The sequence below is a fragment of the Hippocampus bargibanti genome, linkage group LG02, assembly GCF_051943395.1.
Source record: "Hippocampus bargibanti isolate YZ-2025 linkage group LG02, ASM5194339v1, whole genome shotgun sequence".
NCBI lineage: Eukaryota > Metazoa > Chordata > Actinopteri > Syngnathiformes > Syngnathidae > Hippocampus > Hippocampus bargibanti.
Genome location: NC_142735.1, coordinates 74,376 through 95,016, shown reverse-complemented (window position 1 = coordinate 95,016; position 20,641 = coordinate 74,376). Strand labels below are relative to the sequence as shown.

The 20,641-nt window shown below is 42.2% G+C and overlaps 1 protein-coding gene across 2 annotated transcripts; it reads left to right on the top strand.

Annotated features, from left to right (window-relative positions):
- Positions 1 to 1,941: 1,941 nt before the first annotated feature.
- On the top strand, positions 1,942 to 20,367 carry LOC148901028 (LON peptidase N-terminal domain and RING finger protein 3-like). 2 transcript variants are annotated; one of them, XM_089018930.1, is made up of 12 exons: positions 1,942 to 2,660; positions 7,774 to 7,892; positions 7,985 to 8,107; positions 8,788 to 8,934; positions 9,051 to 9,231; positions 9,303 to 9,387; positions 9,470 to 9,584; positions 10,046 to 10,167; positions 14,568 to 14,726; positions 16,178 to 16,340; positions 16,428 to 16,577; positions 17,611 to 20,367. In XM_089018930.1, exons 1-12 carry the CDS (start codon positions 2,021 to 2,023, stop codon positions 17,791 to 17,793), a joined length of 2,187 nt encoding a protein of 728 aa, XP_088875056.1. In that variant the 5' UTR covers positions 1,942 to 2,020; the 3' UTR covers positions 17,794 to 20,367. The 2 variants fall into 2 exon arrangements, with proteins under 2 accessions (XP_088875056.1, XP_088875066.1); XM_089018940.1 differs by having other exon boundaries at positions 1,943 to 2,660; positions 8,788 to 8,904; positions 17,611 to 20,363.
- Positions 20,368 to 20,641: the final 274 nt, after the last annotated feature.

Below are 20,641 nucleotides of genomic sequence, written 5' to 3'. Positions count from 1 at the left end.
GATCATGAAAAAACATCATCACATCCAACGGCGGCTTCCTGATTACAAAACAGATTCATTGTGAAACGGCAGCAAATCGAGCTGATTTGCATCAAGTGATGCTGATAATTAAGTAGAATAAAAATAATTTGCATGAAAACGCAATTATCAAACTGTGGATTCAAGTTATAGTGCATTTTATCATTTGTTGTTATTATTATTATTATTGTTATTATTGTTGTGGTTATTATTATTATTATTATTATTATTATTATTATTAATCATGGAGTCACGCTTCAACAATGCAATGAAAGGAAGCTGAAAGACAATTTGGAATTATTAAAAAAAAATCATGGATAAAATATAATTCATGTTAGTTTGTGATTCAGATATTTTTAGGCCAGCAGAAAAGGCCTTGCATGCCCTTGACGGCCCACCACTGCTTCCAACTGACCTCAATTGAAAGATTTATAAATATATGCCGTCCTAGTTTGTTATAGCTGGTTATTCAGTTAATATATGCATTCTCTAACAAAGGAAAAAATATTAGAATGACCCTCCGCACCCTGCCCACCACCTTTTCCAGCGAATCCCTTCAGGCAGGCGCTACCAATCCATGCGCACCAAATCCAGCAGACGTTTAAACAACTTTGAGCAATTAACTCTCTATCTATTCGCTATCAAACTAGCTAGCTGGCTACCTAGTTTGCTATCTATTCGCTATCTAACTAGCTAGCTGGCTACCTAGCTATCTATTTAATTGCTATCTATTAGCTATGTAACTAACTAGCTAGGTATCTATTAGTTACCTATTAGCTTGCTAGCTTTCTATCTATTTGAGTTATTCCGGGTTGAGTTAACGCTGGCAAATGTGGTTGCCGCTGCTGATCCGCAGAAAAACTGATCCTGTGACTGTAAAGTGACCTTGAGAGTTTTGAAAGGCGCTTTGAAATGAAATGAAATTATTATTATTCACAGAAACACTGCAAATTTCCCCATTGCGGGACGAATAAAGGTATTCTGATTCTGATTCTGATTCTGAGAAATCGGCGTCGGGACGGTTATGACTCAAATGAACAAATCAATACATTACATATGTATTACAAATGGGTTATCAAAGAAAGGGCCTTTTGTTTATGTGTCATTCAGTGAGTTCGAGAATGCAGGTTAAAGCGGCTGCTGCCCTACAGCCGCTCCCGTTCTGGAAGTGTTACATGGCCAATTGTTTTGTAACCATTTTTTTATTACGCTCTTACCCAATGAGAACGGCTGACTGGTGTCACGTGATTATTTTACGTAACTGGTGGACACGCCACTCCCGCACACCACCACCTCCCTCCTAGTGATGGGAATTCCGTCTCTTTTCAGAGAGTGGGTTCTTTTGACTCGGCTCACTCAAGAGATCCGGCTCTTTTGGCTCCCAAGTGGCTCCTCAGTTTTTTTTGTTGCTTAAATTAAATTAACTACCGAAAATCATGTAAAATTATGTGAAAACGAATTACTAATGTAAATACACAAATACACAATATCAAATATTTTTATTTATATGGCTTTATATGTGCACAGAGTTAATGGATGCTAACTTTCACTTTCCCTGTGGTTACTCTGGTCTGATAATCAGCTGTCACTAATTTGCTTTTCATATTAATAATGCTATCATACCAACTATTAAAAAATATAATTGAATAATAATAACAGCATAATGTGATAACATTTAACCACATGTCTACCCTCACTCCCCCCATCCCCCCTTTTCCTCACTGCTGCTTGTGTCTGTAATTCTCCGCTCCCTCCTCTACCACGGCTATCCACCAATCACGTGCGGCTTTAACCGAAGACCGGGGCCGGTGAATATATGACAAAACGAGTCGGCTCCCATTTCCGGCTCTTTGGGATCCGGCTCGTTCGCAAACGACACATTACTACCCACCGCCACCTCCCTGTTTCTTTTGAATGGGAAATGCGGTGCGTGGAGGCACTTAGTTGGTGCTTCCTTCCCCAAACATTTGACGTCTAACATACGCGTGGATATTCCACGCACATGACCTCCCGCAACAAAGCGGCCGCCATGGGAACAGAGAGCGAGAGTATGCTCCAGCTCGCCGCGGAAGCTTTCCGGGCGAAAAACTTTGACTTGGCCGCGGAAATTTACGAATGCCACCTGGCGGTTTTGGATGATGGAGAGAGCCGACAGGAGTTGACGGTGAAGCGGGCCGACGCGCTCGCTTTCGGGGGTAAAGTCGCCGAGGCTTTCGTCGCTTATCGACAAGCCGCGGAAATGGACAAATTGAGATCCGCTCACCTGGATAACCTTGTCGACTACCTGACGTCCATCGCCAGGCTGGACGGCGGAGAAGAGGACGCGGAAACGGCGGGATTCTCCTGTCGGATATGTCTGAGTTCCCTGTTCGAGCCCGTCACTCTAGCGTGTGGACATTGTTTCTGTAAAAAGTGTCTGGAGAGGGACAAGAAGGAGAAAGAGGTGGTTTGTAGGGAGTGCAGGGTCAGCTCCCGAGTGGCAGTTCGGAGCTACAGAGTCAACGTGGTTCTCAGCAACCTGCTAGCCAAATGGTTCCCGAGGGTGTACCGGGCCGGACAGCTACGCCTGGAGGGCAACGGACTTTACTCGGAGAAGAAGGTGGAAGCGGCTTTGGAGAAATACAACCAAGCCATCTTGATATGTAAGTCTTGTGTTTTATGGACATATAAGGCACACCGGAGTACGTATAAATCGCAGACCCATGATTGGTGTACAGTATTTTCAATTTTTTTCCATTTATTTTGAAAGCCGCTTATAAATGAAATGTTGATGAAAAGGTTTCTTCAGCCGTCATCTGTACTTCATTGAAGGTGTCGGGCGTTTCGCTTCTCATCCAAGAAACTTCGTCAGCAAACTAAAGTCTTACTGGTAGTCTAGGCTTACGAACTTAATTGGTTCCCAGACAGAGTGTGTAAGGTGAAAAGTGTGTATCTCAAAAACACATTTCCCATAGGAAACCATTAAAATGAGAATAATCCGTTCCCGGGTTTCCATAAAATATACTTTTCAACTAAATAAGCCTTAAAACTACACACAACATACCTTATTCTATGTATAATAAATGTGCTATTGTATTGTAATGAAGGAAATGCACTGCATTGTATCATAAAGTCACTTTATTTACATTTGTGGTGGTCATTGATGGCTTGATGGAATGGCGTTGGAGGTCGAAGGTCAAAGGGAATTGCTGTTTGGAAAGAGAGGCACATTACATGAGGACTGTAATTAAAGAAATAAACTGTGCTGTAAAATAAAGTTTTATTTACCTTTTTGATGGTCGCTGATGGCTTATGGAAGGAGAGTCACCTTCCATAAGGACTGTTGGTAACTTAACCTCTGGTGCTGTCCGGTCGTGTGCTTCCGCCGAAGATCACTCCGCCAGCCGTGGTGGGTGTGTATTATGAAAATAGTGCTTATTATAAGGTTGAATTTTCATCAATTTGACGTTTGTAAGACAAAAAGTTTGTAAGTTGAGGTGTTTGTAAGTTGAGGTCTCACTGTATATCCCTTTTACTCCCCTTTCAAACCATCTTATGTTCTTTCACTAAGATTATTTAGTAAAAGAAGCGATTTTCATAAAACAACTAAATCCTACATTAAACCGGTTTGGTGGGGTGAGGTTCAATTTGGATCGTTCATACAATAGCCTGCTTAGGCAACATAGGATTAGTAATACTGATGATGGGGCAATCAGGCCAGTCGTTAGTCAGAACGATAATAACTATCAGTGGAGCAGCTGCAGCGAGTAGTCCTCTGCTTCCCCCCAACCTGAGAACAAGGACCTATCATAGCAGAGTCCGGCACCGCAATGTCTGGACAGTATATATATATATATATATATATATATATATATATATATATATATATGTATGTATAGGGCCTAAACTACCAGTAAGACTTTAGTTTGCTGACGAAGTTTCTTGGATAAGAAGCGAAACGTTCGACACCTTCAAAGAAGTACAGATGACGGCTGAAGAAACCTTCTCATCGATGGACCACTCCTGTACGACTGAGAGCTTACACAGACGTGTTCAAATCCTTGTAATTTCAACCTCTCACCAGTAAATATAGTCTCTCATATTTGTTATTATTAAATATACAGGCTGATTATCATTGTCGTTAATGAAAATAACATAATGGGAAGCATCTACTTCTGCCTTTGAAAGCAATTAACATTTTTTTGCCAATTTGCTTTCACTTTACCAAACTTGGACATTAATCAGAATTACATTATCTTCATGCCTATTTTCTGGACTTGAAATTTCAAATATTGTCTCTTTGAAAAGAAGTCTTTAGGAAATTAAGAACAGTTTTGTTTTTGATTTGATGATTCATCACCAAATCATTGACTTTTTTAAGTAATTAATAGAAGTAATTTTTAAGTAATTTTAATAGAATGATTTTAAATCAATATTTTGGTCTTGTAGTTTTGTCTCATGTAAAAAAAAAACAACTGGTCCATGAGTTAAAATGAAAAACAATCTTATTTTCCTACTTCAATCCAAGTTGTTAACTTAGTAAACATTGACTAGCCGTCTTAAGAATTCACTTTTGACACCTTCCCAGAATTCTTCCTATGCAGCGTAAAAAGAAATAAGATGAGAATAACTATCTATCTATCCATCCATCTATCTATCCTTAGTGTTTATGCTGAAACATTCCATTGAGAGTGCGTGTTTGTGTTCGTCTCCACGTGTTGGATAACAAGCTTGATGTTGGCTGGGCCAGTGGGCCAAACATTGCGTAAGCGCGTCACGCCCCCGTTTGGCTCACTCGTTGTGTAATCGGAGAATGACACAAATGTAGGTCAAGGGTATTATTGCAGGTCACCACTAGGAATGCTCAGTTGTTTCTGAAATAGACATGCTGATATAACCACGGGGTAAACGTAAGACCATGTCTCGCCTGCTTGCAATGATGTTTAATTCAGTGTTGTTAGACTTATATTGAGCCGAAGAAGGGATTTTGGATTAAAACAAATCTCCACTCAACAAACATGTTGCGAAAAAGTGAATCGACAGGTTAATTATGTACTGACTGCCATCTTAGTACTTATTCATTTTGCGTCTGTGTAAGCTCTCAGTCGTACAGGAGTGATCCATCGATGAAAAGGTTTCTACAGCCATCATCTGTACTTCTTTGAAGGTGTCAGACGTTTCGCTTCTCATCCGAGGAGCTTCGTCAGCGAACTAACATTTGCTGGTAGCTTCGCCCTCTCTCTCTCTCTATATATATATCCCTAATTTACAGAGTTGGCGATGCCAGGACTCTGCTATGATAGGTCCCTGCTCTAAGGTTGGGGGGAGCAGAGGACTAGTCCCTGAGGCTACACTGATTACCTCTATTGTCCTGACTGATTATGGTCTATGACTGGCCCTGATTGCCCCATTTGCCCTGGTATCACCTCATCAGCATGACTAAGCCTACATGGTGACGTATTCGTTTTGCTTTTCTGTACATCGCTGACACTTGGTATCTATTAGTTACCAAGTACCAATACACACTGTATCTGGGATGAAAGGGTACTGAGATTGGGTATCAAATTCGGGCCGATACTAGCTTTATTTCCAGATCACAAATACATAGAAACATTTATGACAAAAAAGTATGTCTTTGTTGCCAGTGGTTGGTGCTACTTTGTGGGTGTTTGACACATGGGTGAAGCCTCAGAAACACAGAAATATCTTGGTTCACAATTATCTGCCATTGTGTTCATGGTTTAATGTATTGTAGATACTGGTGGTATATCAGTACTTGGTATTGCTGAGCAGTCAAGACTGACAAAATCACTGAAATTGGGTAATTTCCAGTGGGACCTCTGAGAATTCCTGACGGTACACTACATTGAACATATAAGGTGCAACACGTGAGGGCAAGTCCTCAGGGAATTTCAAGCAAGTCCGCCCACGTCTTGCTGATAGAATCGGCAGAGACTGTGTGTGAAATGCTCCATAACAGCAGTCCCGGCCCGTTTGGTGACGCGGCACCCAGAGACAGACCAAGATCTATTTTTGTCTGCTTTTACTCAGCATCAGTTTAGTCCAGTGGTTCTTAATCTTGTTGGAGGCACCGAACCCCACCAGTTTTATATGCTCATTCACCAAACCCTTCTTCCAATGACTGTGCCTACTTACCGAAGACTGGACTGAGGGGTGGACCTCTGTGGCGGAGGATCCACCGAACCCCTGAGACTGACTCACCGAACCCCTAGGGTTCGATCAAACCCAGGTTAAGAAACACTGGTCTAGTCCTTTCCCCCTACCCACTGAGTCGACTACCTTCCAAAGGGCAAGGTAAATTGGGCTGGGTGATTATATGTTGGCAGCCCGTTAGTGGAATGGTTAGCATGCTGACTTCACAGTGCACAGGTTGTGAGTTGAAGACCTGTTCCGTCCGGCTTTTCTATGTGGAATTTGCATGTTCTCACACATTGCCAAAAAATGCATGGCGGGCTGATCGAAAACACTAAACTGTCCCTTGGTGCGAGTGCGGATGTTTGTTTGTCTCTATGTGCCCCGCGACTGACTGGCAATCAATTCAGGGTGTCATTCGCCTAGTGCCCGGAGACAGCTGGGATAGGCTCCAGAAACCCCTCTGTGACTCTAATGAGGATAAGAGAGTCTGGAGAATGTATGGATGGATAGTTTGGTTGCATACTCAGGCCAGAGTATTTTTTGGGGGCTAAATGTGTCATTTGCGTAAATTTGAGTGGTTATGAAACAGAGAATGTGGATGACCTTCATAGTGCTGCATGGTTTTGTAAGGCAGAGGGGTTTTGTAATGTGGAACCTAATCCATTTGACATAGTCATTTTTTCTTAAAATTCACAAGTAACTGGCTTTACATGTAGTCTCATATTCCAGATTATAGATCCAGTGGAAACATTCTGCAGTGACAGTGAAATTGTTTTCATGTCAGTAGGTCAGTGATTTTTTTTAAACTGGGTTCGATCGAACCCTAGGGGTTTGGTGGATCCTCCGCAGCAGAGTTCCACCCCTCAGTCTAGTCTGCAGTTAGTGGGTACAGTCATTGGAAGAAGGGTTTGGTGAATGAGCAGATACAACTGGTTGAGTTCAGTACCTCCAAGGTACAAGATTAAGAAACCACAGCAATAGACACTGAAATGTGGTATTGAACACAAATAAATACACATTTAAATGCTAATTACATTTGACACCAAATGTTTGCAAACATCTTTGGCTTTTATAACTCGCTTTGTATTCCGAATGTATTTGCAACAGAATATTGACAGGCTAATCAACTTTTGAATTCAATTCAGAAAGTAATCAAGGCTTTAGGCCTGGCAAGACCCACCATTCAGACGTCTCATTTTGTTGATGTCCATTTTTTTGGGAATACACTGATATCTTAGTTTATGAGTTTAATTGGTTCCCAAATAGTGTGTGTTAGGCAAAAAGTTCGTCTGCCAAACAATTATTTCCCACAAGAAACCATTAAAAATGAGAATAATCCAAACCACGTAAGCTCTCAAAGAAAGGGGTGATGAAAACAACTCCGCCAGCCACCGTGGCGCTGTTCGACCGTGCGGTTTGGTGTTCTTCCGCCGAAAACTAGTCTGCCAACCACCGTGGCGCTCCGTGTGGTTTTGTTCGTTTGCCGAAAACTAGTTTGCATGCCAAGATTATATTCTCGCGAATTTAATGTTTGTAAGGTGAAAAGTTCGGAAACTATAGCATTCGTAAACTTATATATCACTGTATATATCTTAATTGCATATTGATTGTACTCTGCAGTACCCACGGACCACATTCTGTTCAGTAACCGCTCCCAGATCCACTCCAGTCTGAAACACTACGAAGAGGCGCTGAGAGATGCCGAGATGGCCTGCAGACTCATGCCTCGGTGGTCTAAGGTACAACCAATCATGACTTGGAGTTTGGATTGGTTTGTTTCTCTTTGAATGAATTCATTGCTGATCAACCACTTGCAACCGTTTGTCTCCAGGGTCATGTTCGTCAGGCACAGGCTCTGATGTCACTGGGCAGGACTGAGGAAGCACTACGAGAATACCTTCTATGTCTTTCGATAGAACCTGACTGTCGATTGGCTAGGAATGAAACCAACAAGGTATCCAATGATTGTATCGATGACATTTTGCCCAAAGAATATGTGGCTAATTAAAAAGCAACCGCCTAACTAAATGATAGAGATTAGACAGAATAAGAAGTTATCATATTTAAAAGTTTCATGCTGTTATATGCTTAGTCAACATGTGTGACTCGAATACACAATTGAAGCACAGACAACCTGGGGTCAATCTGAGGTCAACAGACACAGCTTGTTAAACCGTCATCTTCATCTAGGAGATCTGGCCTTGGACAGAATTTAGGACTTGGGAAACACCTTTATCACCGAATCAATTTACGACTTGAAACTCCTTCACAGGAAGAGCTCATGAGCCAGGTTACAAATTTATCAGTTCATGGAAGAGACAATGTTTATTGCTTACAGCTGTTCGCGCTTAGAACGCCCAGGGGCGTGGTACTCTAATCAAGAAAACTATGTTTTACTAATGTATCACTTAAATTAGCATATACTCTAAATAAATAGCTTGGCAAAGGGCTGCAGAATTCAGGCGTCTGTCATGAATGGCTGCGTCTCCTGCCGGCAGTAAAGAATCTTTTCGGGTCCGAGCCTTCGTCAAGTGTCCGATCGAACATCTCTGACACTAACTCAACAAGCAAATTATTCAAGAAGACGCTTTAAATGACTACGTCTGACTTGTTTTGTCCTCATTGCTTCCCCAGCTCCTTCGTGAGCTCTTGGCTCCCGTGTCAAATCGGCTTCCTGAACACATCTCGGATTTCCCCAACATCCTGTCCTGTCGGGGCCGTACGAAGAAGAACATCGGTGCACCCTCTCAGGTCAGAAGAGACCAAGCATCAACTAAATTGGTAAACGTGTAGCGAGCGGTAGAAAAAAAATCTGAATCTACTGGTATTTGCGCCAGGGGTGTTGGTACTAGGTATCTCAAAAAGGAAGTGTTATAATTCTGTCGTCCTTTTCTCAGATCCTCGGCCCTATCACGCCGTCATTCGAATCGACTGATGCTCCCAGTGCTCCTGCGACCGGAAGGTTGGATAGCAGTGAGGTCGCAGCTCAGGAGGACAAGACGACGGACCATTGTCTTCCATACAAACGAAAGCGGAGGTTGACGTGGGAGAACGATGCCAAGAAAAGATTCAAATCTGGTGAGCGCACAAATGCTCATAATTGAATTACTGGAGAATAGAAATGTTGGAACTTTTGTCTCATCTTTTAGAGTCGGCAGAGACAATTGATCTGTTAAGTTCTGCAGTTGGGGACCTTTTGGACCCAACCGATCTGGAATGTTCTCTTTGTATGAGGTGAGGTGCTTCATCCATCCTGGTCCATCTACATTTTGGTTACAGTACATGCTAAAGGGCAGTTTTATGTATTTGTATCTAGATTATTGTATGAGCCGGTGACGACGCCTTGCGGTCACACCTTCTGTCTCCAGTGTCTCAAAAGATGTCTGGACCACAACCCAAAGTGTCCACTTTGCAAAGAAGAACTATCTGAAGTATGTATGTGAGCCTCCGAATGAAATCTCTTTCGTACACTCGAGTATTTTTATGTTTTTAATTCAACATTGAAAGCCCATAAACGCAGATAGCTAGCGAACTAGCTCGCGGACTAGCTCAGGAACTAGCTCGCAGACAATCCAGCGGACTAGCTCGCGGACTTTCTCGCGGACAAGCTAGTGTACTAGCTCACAGACTAGCTAGCGAACTAGCTGGCGGACTAGCTGGGGGTCTAGCTGGCAAACTAGCTGGCGGACTAGCTAGTGAACTAGCCGGTGAACTAGCTTGCGGACTAGCTGGCGGACTAGCTAGCAGACTAGCTAGCGAACAGCTAGCTAACAGCAAACTAGCTGGCAAACTAGCTGGTGAACTAACTAGCTAGCGAAATAGCTAGATTGATCGATCTTGCTGTTGTTGTCGTCTCCTTCTTACCTCTGAAATGTTCTGCATACCTCCACAGTACCTTGTCCAAAGACAATACTGCAAGACCATATTAATGGAAAACCTCATTGCAAGGTATCTTCCGTCTGAGCTCATGGAAAGACAGAAAATTCACAACGAGGAGATGGCTGAGCTGTCCAAGTAAGCGTTTTCAACTTCCTCTTCATGAACATAACATTTGTTAGAATATCCAACTACAGTGATACCTCATTTTACGAACGCTTTATCCCACGAACGTTTCACTTTATGAACATTAAATTCGCGAGAAGATAATCTTGCCATACGAACTAGTTTCTGGCGGACGAACCAAACCACACAGCGCCACTGTGGCTGGTGGACTAGTCTTCCACACACCCTCTCTTTGAGTGCAGATGTGGTTTGTTATCGAGTGGTGTACTTTTGCTATTATGGGACCAAAAAAAGACCCCACCAGAGGCTAGTGTTAAGCCGAAGAGGACGCAAAAGAAAATTACGGTCGAGCAGAAGAAGGAGATCACCGAAAAACATGAACGAGACGTGCATTTGTGTGACTTAGCGTCCCGGTACCAGTACGGTAAGTTGACCATTGCTACTTGTGGCTAAGTGTGTTTCTGTGTTGGCTAAGCAACGGTCTCAGGCAATAGAGGAGGTTGAAAAACTTCTGTTGATTTGGATTAACGAAAAGCAGCTAGCACATACAGTGTGAGTGAGGGTATTGTCGCCGAGAAAGCACTCAACTTCATCAATGACCATAAAACTACTTTATTACACTGTACAGTTTATTTCTTTAATTACAATACAATATCACATTTATTATACATCAAATGGGTATATTATGTGTAGTTTTAGGCTTATTTAGTAGAAAATTACGTTTTATGGGAATTTAGGAACGGATTAATCTCATTTTTAATTGTTTCTTATGGGGAATAAATGTTTGGCAGACAAACTTTTCACCTTTTATACACTTTCTGGGAACCAATTAAATTCATAAAATGAGGTATCACTGTCTTTCCTTTCAAGTCTTGTCTTCATGTGTTCAGTTATGACGTGTTGATCATGGCCATAGATTGATAGCCAAAAATACTAAAAATAGTAGTTGTCTAACCTTTCCTCTCCATGGGGGGGGGGGTGAATATTTCTGTCAATTTTCCTTTACCCTGACCATGCCCTTTGCTGGTGGACTGACATAACCAACGCCACGGTTTGACCTACTGCCCCACGTCTGTCGAGATGACACACTGACCTCTGCCTTTCGCACTACGCCAAATGTAGTGTATCACCAGCCAGAGGCCCGAGCTAACAAATCTATTTATAATCATTAACCTTACCTCTTGTAATATAGGTCCGTATTTTTAAACCGGTATTATATTACCAAAGGTCAGTTGGTTAGGAATAAAAGGCGGGTGAATGACTGGAGTTTCACTATACGTGAGTCGATGATGTCATTATTGCTATTCAATGTAACTTGATTATTATTAGGATTATTATCCTTACTATCTGATCACCACTTGATGTAAGGTTTATTGCTACATATGTCCTACATTTAAAGCCTTGGTTATCATCTTAGCTCAGCATTTTAGCACATCTTATCTTTTCGTTGTACTAAATTCATCCTGTCTACTTGATAACTAATGTTAAGCAGATTCCTTCCTTACAGACAGTGTATTGTCGGTGTTCAAATACCTGACATGTTTCGGCGACTACTTCCGCCTTCGTCAGAGTGTCACGGATGTTGCTGTGACGCGCCATTTTCAGCTGGTGTTGCTATGAGGGCGTGACCTACCTGTCAGAACTGACAGGCAAGCCACGCCCCCCGCTGGTCCCTCCAGGATGCTGCTCCAGGTAGTAGAGAGCATGTAAGCTCCCTCATCCCTGTTGATGGTCCTTGGTCCTCGCTTTCGGATTTCAATGGCCTCCCTGATCCAGCGCTGATGTTTTTTGTCTTCGGTGCGGATGACTCTGGCCTTCTCCCAGTCCATGATGTGGTTCTCTCTTTTGCAGTGGTCCGTGATGGCTGATTTATGGTGCTCCTGTTGTGCTTGTTCTTTTATTGCTCTTGTTTGGATTGTTGCCGTCTCCTTCTCGCACTCGTTCTTGTGCTCTTTTTTTCTTGTATTGAAACTCCTTCCTGTCTCCCCGATGTATGATTTATTGCATGACTTGCATGGGATTTCATATATTGAGTTACATTTGTTTTCCGGGAGTATTTTGTCCTTTGGGTGGACCAAGATTTGACGGAGAGTTGTGTGTGGTTTGACCGGTGTGTTTATGTTGTGTTTCCTCAGTGCCCTTTGTATGCGTTCTGTGATTCCTCTTATGTACGGTAGTGTTACCATTGCTCTGTGTTCTTGTTTGTTTGTTTGCTTTTTCTTTCTTCCCTGTCTTGTGTTGTTTTTGTTTTTGACCTGCTCTGCCCCTTTAGTTATTGCCCACTGGGGATATTGGCATTTTTTCAGTGCGTGTTGTATATGTTTTTCCTCCTGTGTTTTGTCTTCCGGGTCCGTGTTTATTGTGGTGCGTTCATGTAATGTTCTGACGACTGACAACTTATGAATAGTGGGGTGTTCAGATGTCCAAAGGAGATATTGGTCAGTATGTGTAGGTTTCCTGTGTACTTTTATTTTGATGTCCCCGTTGTCCGTGTGGTGTATGTTCAAGTCCAAGAAGGCGATGGATATATGAATATGAATATATGAATATATATATGTATATATATATCAATATATGAAATCCCATGCAAGTCATGCAATAAATCATACATCGGGGAGACAGGAAGGAGTTTCAATACAAGAAAAAAAGAGCACAAGAACGAGTGCGAGAAGGAGACGGCAACAATCCAAACAAGAGCAATAAAAGAACAAGCACAACAGGAGCACCATAAATCAGCCATCACGGACCACTGCAAAAGAGAGAACCACATCATGGACTGGGAGAAGGCCAGAGTCATCCGCACCGAAGACAAAAAACATCAGCGCTGGATCAGGGAGGCCATTGAAATCCGAAAGCGAGGACCAAGGACCATCAACAGGGATGAGGGAGTTTACATGCTCTCTACTACCTGGAGCAGCATCCTGGAGGGACGAGCGGGGGGCGTGGCTTGCCTGTCAGTTCTGACAGGTAGGTCACGCCCTCATAGCAACACCAGCTGAAAATGGCGCGTCACAGCAACATCCGTGACACTCTGACGAAGGCGGAAGTAGTCGCCGAAACATGTCAGGTATTTGAACACCGACAATACACTGTAAGTAAGGAATCTGCTTAACATCTTATCTTTTCATCAAAATTGTTATCTGTGAAGTGAAATCTGTAAAGCACTGGTGTCAAAGTCAAGGCGCGAGGGCCAAATTTGGTCCGCCTGATCATTTTATTCGGCCCGCGAAAGCCAATCAAGCATGTCGCGCTTGCTAAAGTCCGAACCAAATTTTAAATTTGTCGTATGTAAACCACAATAACAGTCATTAGTCTTGGCTTCAGATTTGAAAACTAGTTATTCATGAACGTTGTTGTGTGTGCGCTGTATGTAATATGTCGAGGAGATTAAATATTCTAATATTTCCCCAAATTCATAATGATCGAGAGGAAACCGTAACTACAATGAGGCCCATGGCAAAAAAATGAGATTGACGATGTATGTCGTGAAATCAAATAGCGATACCTCATCTTACTAACTTAATTGGTTCCCAGAAAGTGTGTGTAAGGCGAAAAGTTTATTTCCCATATGAAAGCATTAAAAATGAGAATAATCCGTTCCCAGGTCCCCATAAAACATAATTGTCAACTAAATAAGCCTTAAAACTACACAAAATATACAATATTTTATGTATAATAAATGTGCTATTGGATGATAATTAAAGAAATAAACTGTACTGTAGAATAACTTCGTTTTATTTACCTTTGTGATGGTCGTTGGTGTAGTTGCCTCTTGATGATATCCGCGTGAAGTTGCCGTGCTTTCTCGGCGATAATACCCTCACTCACACTGTCCCCTGCTAGCCGCTTTCTGTTGATCCAAATCAACAGAAGTTATTCAACCTTTTGGATTGCCTGAGACCGTCGCTGAGACAACACAGAAACACCCTTAGCCACACGTAGCAATGGTCGACTTAGCATACTGGTACTAGGACGCTAAGTCACACAAACGCACACCTCGTTCATGTTTTTCGGTGATCTCCTTCTTATGCTCGACTGTAATTTTCTTTTGTCACCTCTTCGGTTTAGCACGAGTCTGCGGTGGGGTCTTTTTCGGTCCCATAATAGCAAAAGTACTCCACTTGATAGCAAACCACATCTGCACCCGAAAGGGTTGTGGAAAATTAGTCCACCAGCCACCGTGGCGCTATGTGGTTTGGTTCGTCCGCCGAAAACTAGTTTGTATACCAAGATTATATTCTCGCGAATTTAATGTTCGTCAGGCGAAAAGTTTGTGAGCTAAAGTGTTCGTAAGCCGAGGTATCACTATACCTCTGGGCCACATCCAACTGACATCAAGTCCTACAATTCTAAGGTTATGCAAAGCCTCTTCCTTGACAGTCCCATGTTCCTCTTTGCCTTTCTGTCTTCAGCCTCCACAAGAATGTGCCTATATTTGTATGCACCATGGCCTTCCCCACCGTACCCTGCCCGCTGCATATCTTTGAGCCCTGTTATCGACTGATGATTCGCCGATGCATGGAAACGGGAACCAACTGCTTTGGCATGTGTCTGGGTGACGACCTCAAAGGGTGAGTGTGGCAGACATTGTCCCGTCTTGTGCACAGTGATACCTCAACTCAATTGGTTGCCAGAAAGTCTGTGTAAGGCGAAAAGTTCATCTGTCGAACATTTATTTCCCATAAGAAACCATTAAAATGAGAATAATCCGTTCCCAGGTCACCATAAAACATAATTTTCGACTAAATAAGCCTTAAAACTACACAAAGTGTACCTTATTTTATGTATAATAAATGTGCTATTGTACTGTAATGAAAGAAATAAACTGTACTGCATAATAAAGTAGTTTTATTTACCTTTGTGATGGTCATTGATGTAGTTTCCTCTTGATGATATCCGAGTGAAGTTGGTGCTTTCACGGCAATTATACCCTCACTCACACTGTCCCCTGCTAGCTGTTTTTCGTTAAACCAAATCAACAGACGTTTTTCAACCTCTTCTATTGCAAGAGACCGTTGCTTAGACAACACAGAAACACCCTTAGCCACACGTAGCAATGGTCGACTTAGCAGACTGGTACTGGGACGCTAAGTCACACAAACTTACACCTTGTTCGTGTTTTTTGACGATGTCCTTCTTCTGTGTTTATGTATTTTATTTTTACTCCCAAATATATATTTAAATACAGTAAAGTCTCGTTATATCGATATCGGATATATCGATAGTCCCGGTTATATCGATACTATTTCTATGCACGCACGGAGAAAATTACATGCAAACAGGGTCGGATATATCGATAGTCCCGGTTATATCGATATTTTTTCCGACTCCCTTGAATATCGATATAACGAGACTTTACTGTAATAGTATATAATAGCATAATAGTATATTTAAGGAAAAGAAGAAGCTATCTAGCTGGCTGGATAGTGATCCAGCTGGCTGGCTATTGGCTATTGGCTATTGGTTATCTATTAGCTAGCTAGCTTTCTATCTGTTTGAGTTACTTCCGGGTTGAGTGAACGATGGCGCGTGTGGCTGCTGCTGCTCACCCACAGAAAAACTTATCCTGTGACTGTAAAGTGACCTTGAAAGTTTTGAAAGGCGCTGATGAATGAAATGTATTAATTTTCTGCTCGACCGTAATTTTCTTTTGGGTCTTCTTCGGCTTAACACTAGCCTGTAGTGGGGTCTTTTTCGATCCCGTAACAGCAAAAATACTACACTCGAGAACAAACCACGTCTGCACTCAAAGAAAGGGGGTGACGAAAACTAGTCCACCATCCACCGTGGCGCTGTTCGACCCTTCTGGTTTGGTGTTCATCCGCCAAAAACTAGTCCGCCAGCCACCGTGGCGCCGTGTGGTTTGGTTCGTCCGCCGAAAACTAGTTCATCAGCCGAGACTATATGCTTGCGAATTTACTGTTCGTGAGGCAAAAAGTTCGTGAGCTGAAGCGTTGGTATGCGGAGCTATCACTGTATTTGGAATATTCATCCTTCTTTCCTTCCATTTCCTCTTGACTAGCTTTGCAGACTACGGATGCCTGTTGGAAATTCGCGATGTGACGTTCTTCTCGGACGGGCGCTCAGTGGTGGATACCATCGGCAGGCGGAGGTTTAAAGTCATCCAACACAGCGAGAGAGATGGATACAACACAGCCGATATTGAGTACTTGGAGGATGTCAAGGTCAGCAGGGGGGGCGGTCAACTGAACCCCTTTGTTGAGATTTTTGAAGGGCTGGAGAACTCAAATGAATTGATCAATCCATCCTAGGTGGAGGGCTTGGCGATAAGAGAGCTGAAGTCTTTACATGACACGGTGTACGACCAAGCCCTGGTTTGGGTCAACTCCCTGAAAACGGAGCAGAAGGAACGCATTGAAGGGCACTTTGGACCCATACCCGAGAAAGATTCCGAACTTCAAGTATGTAGGATTCTTTGCACATCCTGTCGATCAATGATCTCGCGCCAAAAGACTATCCACTTGAGTTTTACAGGACTTGACTCTGACTTGGGTTAGGATTGGGTCCCGAGTTAACTCATTCAACTGCCATTCACGAATTTATTCAGGAATTGAAATTATGACGTAGAGCGGCAATTTTGGGGGGTTTTGTTTTTTCATGCTTGGGTCCCGATATAGCGTTGGCCATGGCCTCCGGCAATGCAATTCATGTCATGCAAATTAGGACACTTTGATGGAACAATGCAGGGCCGTAGCCAGTCATTTCGATGCCAGAGGCTATACTATTGAATATTTTTACCTATGTATGTAGCATGTGTGTATGTAAGTATGCTATTTCTATCTATTTGCTATCTCTAACTGGATGGTTAGCTAGCTAGATAGGTATTAGTTATCTATTAGCTAGCTAACTTGATCTATTTGAATTATTCCCGGTTGAACGGGGTCACCGTTGCTGGCTAACTAGCTGGCTATATATTTAATAACGATTAGCTGTCTAACTAGCTATATAGCCATCTATTAGTTATCTATTAGCTAGCTAAGTAACTGGGTCTATTTGAGTTATTCCCGGTTGAGTGAACGCTGGCACATGTGGTTGCCACTGCTCACCCACAGAAAAATTGATCCTGTGACTGTAAAGTGACCTTGAGAGTTTTGAAAGGCGCTTGTAAATGAAATGTATTATTATTATTATTATGCGTGTTTGCGATTGTGTGTGTGAATATGAATGTATGATATTTAGGCCAATTTTTCCCTACACTGTCTATAAGTAAAGAATCTGCTTAAAATTGGATATCAAGTAGACAGGATGAACTGAGTACAACGATTTAAAACCTCAATATTCTGTGGGTCCTGAAATTTGAGTGACAATGACAAAAAGCCTGGCACTAAAGTGGACACATTTTTGGACATCGTCTGGCAGTGAATGAGTTAATGTTTTTTTGTTCCCTCCCCCTTTTGCTGTCCTAATGCTCCCTTTCTCCCTCCCTGTCTTCAGGATAGTCCAAACGGTCCATCATGGTGTTGGTGGTTACTCGCAGTTCTTCCATTAGAAGGTCGAGCACAGCTTCCTTTCCTTGCCATCACCTCCTTGAGAGACCGCCTTAGCGGCATCCGCAAAGTCCTGCTCTTCATGTCCCGAAACAGACTTCGGGGACACGCCGTGGGTCATAGGTCGTAGTCCCGACCAGATGCCCCTCCCCCCCCGCCCCGCGGCAACTTGTCCCCCAATCACGGACGAGCAGTCGACCTGTTGTTCTTCCTTTTGAAACTTTTCTGTTGATATGATGGCGTCTTCCCGCGTTATTGCGCAATCCATAAAACAAACTCAACTTCCATTCATCTGAGGGCTCTTTACACCTTCTCCAAAACAAACCTTCCCCACATTGATGATGATAATAATAATAATAATAATAATCCATTTGATTTCTAAGCGCTTTTCAAAATTCTCAAGGTCACTTTATAGTTACAGGATCAGTTTTGTGGGTGAGCAGCGGCAGCCACACGCGCCAGCGTTCACTCAACCCGCAAGTAACTCAAATAGATAAGGAACTAGCGAGCTAGCTATTTGCAATATATTAGCTATCTGCCTAGCTATTTGCTATTTAGATAGCTATCGATTCACTATCTAACTGACTGGGTACCTATCTGATAGCTCGCGCTAACTAGCGAGCTATCTCGCTAGTTAGCTATCAAGCTAGCTATGTCGCTATCTAGCTATGTCACTATCTGCCTATTTAGCTGGCTGACTGGATAGATAGCTGGCTATCTATTAGCTGGCTAGCTGTATGGCTGTTTAGCTGCCTACCTGGATAGATAGCTGGCTATCTATTGGCTATCTATTAGCTGGCTAGCTATGCGGCTATTTAGCTGGCTGGATTGATAGCTGGCTATCTATTAGCTGGTTGATAGCTGGCTATCTATTGGCTATCTATTAGCTGGCTAGCTATGTGGCTATTTAGCTGGCTGGATGGATTGATAGCTGGCTATCTATTAGCTAGCGAGCTATGTGGCTATTTAGCTGGCTGGCTGGATAGATAGGTGTCTATCTATTGGCTATCTATTAGCTGGTTAGCTGTATGGATGTTTAGCTGGCTGGCTGGATAGATAGGTGGCTATCTATTAGCTATCTGTATGGCTATTTAGATGGCTGGCTGGATTGATAGCTTGCTATCTATTAGCTAGCAAGCTATGTGGCTATTTAGCTGACTGGCTGGATATATAGCTGGCTATCTATTAGCTGGCTAGCTGTATGGCTGTTTAGCAGGCTGGCTGGATAGATAGCTGGCTATCGATTAGCTAGCTATCTGTATGGCTATTTAGCTGGCTGGCTATCTATTAGCTAGTTAGCTAGCTTTCCATCTATTTGAGTTACTGCCGAGTTGAGTGAACGCTGACGCGTGTGGCTAGCCGCTACTCACTCACAGAAAAACTGATCCTGTGACTGTAAAGTGACCTTGAGAGTTTTGAAAGGCGCTTCGAAATGAAATGGAGTATTATTATTATTATTATTACATAAACATGAGCAAACATGAGTAGCATCATAAAGTGCTTTAATGCTTTCATCTTCAGTCAGCTCGGCGTATTTGAAACGTTTGAAAGGGAACGAGGAAAGAAAAATAAAAGAATAGCATATGACGGTCTATTACATTTGTGAAGCATTTATTTCTAAGTGTACTTATGAGTTGTGTGAGAGACCAAACGTATACTTTTTTTCTGTAAATGATCTCACGGCAAACCAGCGAATTATGATTGAGAAAATGTTACGTTTAAATGAAAAACGCACATTGTAGTAGCGCGCACAAAGAAAGGTGTGCTTCTTTTCTAGTTTGTAATCTGTTTATTTTGAATTGATTTGACTGTAATAATCAATTTTTTTTTAAATGCGTGGCATTTCTACTTTTTTCTCCATTATTTATTTTTTCATTATTTATGCAAGCAATGACTTTGTTTACATTTGTCAAAAAGATTTCCCAATGGATTATTTTTGTATTTCACATGTACAAACGGGAGTCATAAATACAATGTTGGGGGGGGGGGGAGCCCTGATTGAAAAATTAAATAAATACATTAAAAAAGGCTCACATTGCTGCTTGGTTTACGAACCTCTTGCCTTACGAACTTTTCGGTTTAATTTATGAACATTTTACCTTGCTATACGAACTATTTTTCGGGATACACACGGAGCTGCCACAATGAGTGATGTGTCGTTCGCGAACGAGCCCGTTCTCCTAAAACAAAATGGCAGCCGGCTTGTTTTGGTCCTCTCTTCCCCGCCCCCAGTCGTCAGTTAAAGCCACGTGATTGGTCACCAACGCAGAAGTGAGGGGAGGTGCTTTAAACATTAAAGAGACAGGCAGACTACAGAGACAGAGTGACAACATGGATAGAAAACAGTGAAATTTGCACTCGTTTCAACTTTGATAGTTCAAGGGCAGAGTGTAGACTGCAAGGTTAAAATTCCCATCAATCAGGCTCCACAATTCGTTTCAACTTTGATAGTTCAAAGGCAGAGTGTAGACTGCAAGGTTGAAAATCCCATCAATTAGGCTCCACAATTAACCCGCACAAGCCACCTGTACACTTGATGCAAAAAGCTATCAACCCAGCTCGAACCAGCTTGATGAGGAACTAGGTAAAATTATCGCAGAGAAAGCACCTAGAAGGCATCATTCCTCAAGTTGGTGAAAGAAAAAGGTTACGTTCCTCATCAAGTGTTTAATGCTGATGAAAGCGGCCACTCCATTCCATCAACGACCATCACAAAGGTAAATAAAACGACTTTATTATACAGTACAGTTCATTTCTTTAATTACAATACAATAGCACATTTATTATACATAAAATAAAGTATATTTTGTGTAGTTTTAAGTTATGTTATGTTTTATGGGGACCTAGGAACAGATTTGTCTCATTTTAATGGTTTCCTATGGGAAATTAATTTTTGGGATACACACTTTTCACCTTACACACTCTGTCTGGGAACCAATTAAGTTCGTAAGCCACTGTATATCACTGTATATGACATA